Here is a 6,205-nt window from a genome sequence, read left to right as displayed (position 1 = left end):
TTAAAGTAACCAATATATTTAGTTGTTTCAAGTTTGTTTTGTTTTGTAATACATACACAGACTATTCTAATCAACTCTGTTGCACACTGGTAATGATAAAAGCCTTTGCCATTAAATCCATTGTTTTTCAGGGCTTTTGTCTGTTCTAAATCTGATGTAACAAACCTGTAAGATGTGATATGAGGAGAAGCTTTCAATACTACAGTGGATTCTTGCATATTTGACATTATTTCAACATCCTTAAGTAAAAATAACAACACTGCCGGTCCATCAAGATCACGAACAAACACGATCAAATCACACCATCTGAAACAGTATACCACAAACTACGTTATGCGTTTAAAAAGTCAACGTTTTACATTTACAAACCCCTCCACGTGCTGTGATGCGACGCTCCAAACGGATGATGTCATTTCTTCAGTGACGCATCTGGGTGGCCATTTTATCGGTTTAGGGGGTCGGAGCGGCAACTGGATGCATTAGTCCACGCGTTCTTTCTTTTTTATTACTTTACATTGCGTGTTTTAATCACAATCGGTAGATAATCACGTATATTCGATGAGTAGGTGTTTGCACACGGTGACAATTGGCGGGAACAGGGTGCGACGCTACGAGCCATTCATTTCTATCGTGCGCGCGGTTAGCAAGTAGCTTAGCTGAGTTAGTGGCACACTACATTATTTGACGACAGTCGCTCGTAAACAATAGACATCAGTCTTGTTGCCAACTGATTTGTGGTTGTGTTTACTTCTGAGGTCTTTCCGGTGTACTCGTTTCCGTTTCAGCCCCGTTTGTTGTCTTATAGCTGAATTATTTATCTGCTCGGACGCTGTTAGCACAGCTCGCGCTCTCAGTGTAACGTTAAACATGACGGAGTGTTACATTCGCGTCGCGGAGGACGAGAACGAGGAGCCGATGGAGATCCCGTCCGAGGAGGACGGCACCGTGCTGCTCTCCACCGTCTCCGCGCAGTTTCCCGGTGCCTGCGGCCTTAGGTACCGTAGCCCCGTGTCTCAGTGCATGAGAGGGGTCCGACTAGCAGAGGGGGTTCTTCATGCACCCGAATCAGACTGGGGCAATCTGGTGTATGTGGTCAATTATCCAAAAGGTAAGCTCAGATATGGTAGTGTTGTGTTTGTTTGATTGCAGTTACATCAAATAATTTGGGACTTGTTGATGCACAGAAAATATGGTCTGATGTCATTCACACACTTATTCCACTACTAATGCATATTGTGCATGTAAATTCAATCTAGTTGATTGTCTTTAAATAAATCGAATAACCATAATAATAAAATACCATACATTTTCAGATAACAAGAGGAAGATGGATGAAATGGATGCTGCATCGGCTGTGAAGATCAAGAGAGGTGTGCAGAAGACATCAGATTTGATTGTGCTTGGGTTGCCATGGAAAACAACAGAGCAAGACCTTAAAGATTACTTCGGCACTTTTGGAGAGGTGATCATGGTGCAGGTTAGTATGAACAAACCTAAAGGGACAGTTCACCCCAAACATAAACATAAGTTTTCTTGCTCTCATGTGGTTCCAAACCTGTATATGATGGGTTTTCATCTGTGGAGCATAAAGAATTTTTGAACAATGTTTATGTTGCTCTCTTTCATTAATTGAAAGTGGATGGGGGCTGCGAAGGGCTTTTTAGGCTGTCAACCTACAAAAATGGGGGGAAAAAAAAACAAAAAGCATGGCAGTAGGCAATGATAACTTTTCTGCAATATTATGTCTTCTGAAACTACAATAGCTTTGTATGGGAAAACAGGCTGGAATTTTAAATCTATATTTATGTAAAATCCTGCCTAACCCTCTGATGTTTTCAATAATTTTAGAAGGGAAAAAACTACTTCTTTTTTTTTGTACTTTATTGGAATGGTACAAATCTAGGTGACTTTTGTGGCACTTGCTAAATACACAGAAAATTGTGGACATGATTAGAAAAGGCTAAATGAACTTGGAGAAAAGTTAATTGTGATGAATTTCCACTATAGGAAATGAAAAAAATAGCTTTTTTTTTCCTGGTACAAATCTTCCACAATGAAGTAGTGTTTGATAATTCACTTTTGTTGTATGGAAATGAGCAGCTCAGAATTCTGCTTTAAACAACTCCTTTGGGGTTAGAAAGAAAGAAAAGTCGTACATGTTTTAAAAAGGTAGAGTAAATAATGATATAATTATCATTTTTGGGTTTACTATTAATGTCATGTATGACCTGTTCCCTCAGGTGAAAAGAGATGCAAAAACCGGAAATTCCAAAGGATTTGGCTTTGTAAGATTTACAGACTACGAAACACAAATAAAAGCCATGTCCCAGCGGCATATGATTGATGGAAGATGGTGCGACTGCAAACTTCCCAACTCAAAGGTATTTCCATGTAATAGCACACATAGTTAACATTTTCATATACAAGTTATACTTGCGCTTATAGATTAGTAAAGGTTTTAAATTCGAACATATAAGTTGTTTCAAATGTTTTGTGATGCCCTTACCGTTGTGAACATTGCATGAGTAGACCCTGTTTTCTATTAAATGATCTAGTTTTTCCTGGAACAGGCTGGTCCGGATGAGCCTATGAGAAGCAGGAAAGTATTTGTGGGCCGCTGCACTGAGGACATGACAACCGATGAGCTTAGACAGTTTTTTATGCAGTACGGCGAAGTCACAGATGTGTTTATTCCCAAACCTTTCCGAGCCTTTGCCTTCGTCACCTTTGCTGACGATCAGGTCGGTCTTCTGTATTTTTCGTTCTCGTTATTTGGCTTACTCTCATTCTTTTCTCAAATTAATGCATGGTTGTTTTCCTCCAGGTTGCCCAGTCTCTGTGCGGTGAGGACCTGATCATTAAAGGAACCAGCGTGCACATCTCCAACGCTGAGCCTAAGCACAATAATAGTAGGCAAATGATGGATCGTGGGCGGTTCGGGGGGTTTGGGGGGCAGGGCTTTGGCAGTAGTCGCAGTCCCAACAGCAATGTGAATTTTGGGGCCCTTAGCTTGAATCCAGCCATGATGGCAGCTGCTCAGGCAGCCCTTCAGAGTAGCTGGGGCATGATGGGAATGCTGGCCAATCAGCAGAATCAGACAGCCGCTACCGGCACAACCCCTAGCGGGCAGAACAGCGGTAGTAGAGATCAGAACCAGAGTTACAACACAAGCAGCAATAACTACAACACCGGCAGCTCAGCTAGTCTTGGGTGGGGGGCGGGAACCAATTCAGGCTCGAGCAGTGGGTTCAACGCCGGTTTTGGATCTAGCATGGAGACAAAGTCCAGCTGGGGAATGTAGAGAGATTTCAATTGGGTCTCGAAGTATCCTAATATCTAGATTATATGGTAAGTATTTTGAGAGAAGAAAGTTTAGTCCGATATTATGTCCCTTCAATATTTGCCTTTGATTTTGTCAAACTGAATGTTCTTCGTATACATATAATGATTGCTCTTTAAGATTAATTTAGAGTGGTCGAAATTGTTAGGAATGAAATGAAGTTTTTTTCCCTTATGGATATAGTTTATTTAGTGTCAGGCATTATTTCAGTATGCCCACATATCTGAGCATCTGTTACATTTCAGTGCCCTCTCAACATGCAGTACATTTAAAGATGCTCCATGTGGAAAGCCATTTGAGTTGTGTTTTCTGCCATTTTTTTCCCTCAACGTTTTTTATGGTCAAGCCTTCATAAATCTCTTCTACAGTTCATCACCTCTTTTCCAATTTCCCGGGAAGAAGCCCCTCGTTGGCCGCAATGTTCGAGCGATCTCAGTATCAGTTCCCTTCTTCCCATGTGTAAATGCTTTGCCATGAAAGAGCACAGCTTCACTCTGCATATACTGTGTTAGACGGTGGGTGGTCTTTTTTTTCCCCTTTTCATGGATGAAATCTGTCCGCTTTTTTGAGAGCTGAGAGTGATATGGTGATGGATTGTTGGTGCGCCAGGAGTGAGAGACTGAATGAGCGAACGCACTGAGAGAGAGAGAGAACTTGAACGCAAGTGTGCGATGCCGAAAAGCAACATGCTGACTGTGAGAAGAACCTGTGTGAGCGAGTGTGAACGAAGGCAGCGAGTGTTTTTTTTTCTGTAGGACCATCAGAAGGACATTCATTTACATTCTTCCGTCCCTCTTGTTCTGTCTACCTTCCTCCCCTTCTTATATTGCAATCATATATAAAGAGCTGCATTTAAAACAAAAAAAATAACCAAAAAAAAAATGTAGTGGAATGTTTAAGTGATCTACTAACTATTTGTGTTCTTGCTTAATTTGAGGTGAATGCTCTGTATGGTGTGTGTTCTATCTCGCTGTTACTGAACTCGTGTGTGAACGTGATGTGATGCTGTCTGTGAGCGGGGCTCTGGGAATGGGCGGTGAATGGGGGCGAGCGTGAGTTCTGAGTGGCTTAACTGGGGTGATGTATTGATGATGAAAGTGAAGAATGCTTCAAGAAGAGGTTGCTTTTGTTCTGTGTTTTGAATGCTTTTTATATGTTTTGTGAATCTAAGGGAACTCAAATAAAAAAATAATTTGACTAGTTATTTTGATAGTGGCTTATTTGCTTCAAGACATTAATTGAATTGCAAACACTTATTTAATTCGCATGTATAGGGACGTTGGACTCGGCTGGCCCAGGTTTACCTCAGAACCCTGAGTGAAGTCACTAATGGGAGAGCTGAAGACTGAAGTTCACACAGTCCATCTGTGGAGACTGCTGCTGTATGCCTTTAACCTGAAAAGAGACTACGTCACTTCACTGTAACCAGATTTCCCTGGATTTCCCTTTTTGAAATTTCAATGGACGATTCCCAAGTGGCCGGGGTGCATGACTAAAGACGGTCCATGGCAATCTAAAAGCAGAGTTAAACCAGTGTGTTTGTGGATCAGTCCCATTGCGAATGACTTCATGTCCATGCTCGTGTATTTCCAGCTCTATTTTACGCAAGACGTCAATGCAGTCATTGATCTTGCTTTTAAGTCTTTCTTCTGTTTGATTGCTTTTACATGATCTATCCCATTGTAAATATAGTTTAGTGAAAGCTGAAAAGGCCTATTTTTCATACACTGTCCTGTTGTGGGTAAACAGATAGGATTTTGTGAATGGGGTTTGTGTTATCAATGACTTGAATCACTGGCAGGATTTCCATTTTTCAAAATACTTAATAAACATACACAGCGGAACTGTATCTGTTTTTATTTTTACCTGAAAGGTTGTGTAATTGTACAACAATGTCGGTGATTTGAAGTGTAAAAAAAAAACCGCACTGAATTTAACCTACTGGTTTAGTATATTGCAAAGTACTAGTTTTTAGTATAACACAAACATACTATGTAGTAGTTTTGCTGTTTGGCTTGTTTGTGAAATATCAGTATAACATGCAGAACTGCAGATAGTTTTACCTTAAAGTGAATAACTGCTGAATATAATATTAAAGAGTGAATTTTCTTACTAAACTTGAACAATTTAATAATAAACTTTAAAGTCCTAGTTTATTGGACATCTAGTGTTGCTGAAGTTTAACCTGTAATGTAATTGTTTTTTTTCTCTTAAATCCTTCAGTAAACGTTTTTTTTTTTTTGCTATAAAGCTGAAATGAATGAAAGCTACTGGACTACTGTCCTGGGCGGATGAATATTTTGTCATACAGGTAAGTACTATGACTTACCAGTGCACTCACCTGGGGCCTCGGAGGCTGCGTTTACACTGCAAGTCTTAATGCACATCCGATTTTTTGGCAGGGCTGTTTACATTCACTTTAGACACGACTGGTATCCGATATCTGTGTTTACATGAATTCCCAAAAGGAATGTCTGCAGTGATCGCTTTACTATGCACATGGTAGACCTTCGGCTTTTAAATGGCCGTTAAAATTATTTATATAATTCACGTCGAATGGCCATTATTATTTGCCAGCATGGACAACGGCTGTTATGGATGTTTTGACTTTGAACAAAATCTGACTGAACGGATAAAGACCGGAAAATAACGGTAATTTTAATTTGTTAGACTATTTTATCTACAGCTCGTTGGAGGTAGAATTCTTTAGTGAAATATGATATTTATTGAAATTAATTCGAATTAAGGAGAGAGAAAGCGAGAGAGAGAGAGAACGAACGCATGCACCCGCGAGCGAGCGATTGTGAAGCATTGCAAACAAGCTTGTCGTTTAATTACAAAAACTGCTAAGTTATCACCTCATTG

General features: G+C 40.2%; 2 protein-coding genes across 5 annotated transcripts in view; one reads left to right on the top strand and one right to left on the bottom strand.

The window, feature by feature from the left end:
- The window catches only part of LOC107681931 (uncharacterized), a 101,193-nt gene extending 100,847 nt beyond the window's left edge, over nt 1-346 (bottom strand). Inside the window, exon 1 of the mRNA XM_016478304.1 lies at nt 166-346. Within this exon, the coding sequence (XP_016333790.1) occupies nt 166-227 (62 nt within the window). The 5' untranslated portion in view covers nt 228-346. The remainder of the gene's footprint in view (nt 1-165) is intronic.
- A 70-nt stretch (nt 347-416) lies between these two features.
- LOC107681961 (TAR DNA-binding protein 43-like) lies at nt 417-5,098 on the top strand. 4 transcript variants are annotated; one of them, XR_001633320.1, is made up of 7 exons: nt 417-1,108; nt 1,314-1,477; nt 2,241-2,381; nt 2,571-2,741; nt 2,825-2,909; nt 3,709-3,855; nt 4,615-5,098. XR_001633320.1 is itself a non-coding variant. In XM_016478336.1 (6 exons), the coding sequence occupies exons 1-5, from the start codon at nt 868-870 to the stop codon at nt 3,299-3,301; spliced, it is 1,194 nt and encodes a 397-aa protein (XP_016333822.1). In that variant the 5' UTR covers nt 417-867; the 3' UTR covers nt 3,302-3,348; nt 3,709-3,788. The 4 variants fall into 4 exon arrangements, 2 of the variants coding, with proteins under 2 accessions (XP_016333822.1, XP_016333821.1); XR_001633319.1 differs by having other exon boundaries at nt 2,556-2,741; XM_016478336.1 differs by lacking the exon at nt 4,615-5,098 and having other exon boundaries at nt 2,825-3,348; nt 3,709-3,788.
- The last annotated feature ends 1,107 nt before the right edge of the window (nt 5,099-6,205 follow it).

Source organism: Sinocyclocheilus anshuiensis, unplaced genomic scaffold (assembly GCF_001515605.1).
Source record: "Sinocyclocheilus anshuiensis isolate Anshui unplaced genomic scaffold, SAMN03320099.WGS_v1.1 scaffold2090, whole genome shotgun sequence".
NCBI lineage: Eukaryota > Metazoa > Chordata > Actinopteri > Cypriniformes > Cyprinidae > Sinocyclocheilus > Sinocyclocheilus anshuiensis.
Note: the sequence above shows the minus strand (reverse complement) of the source record. Positions and strands in the feature narration are given on the sequence as shown.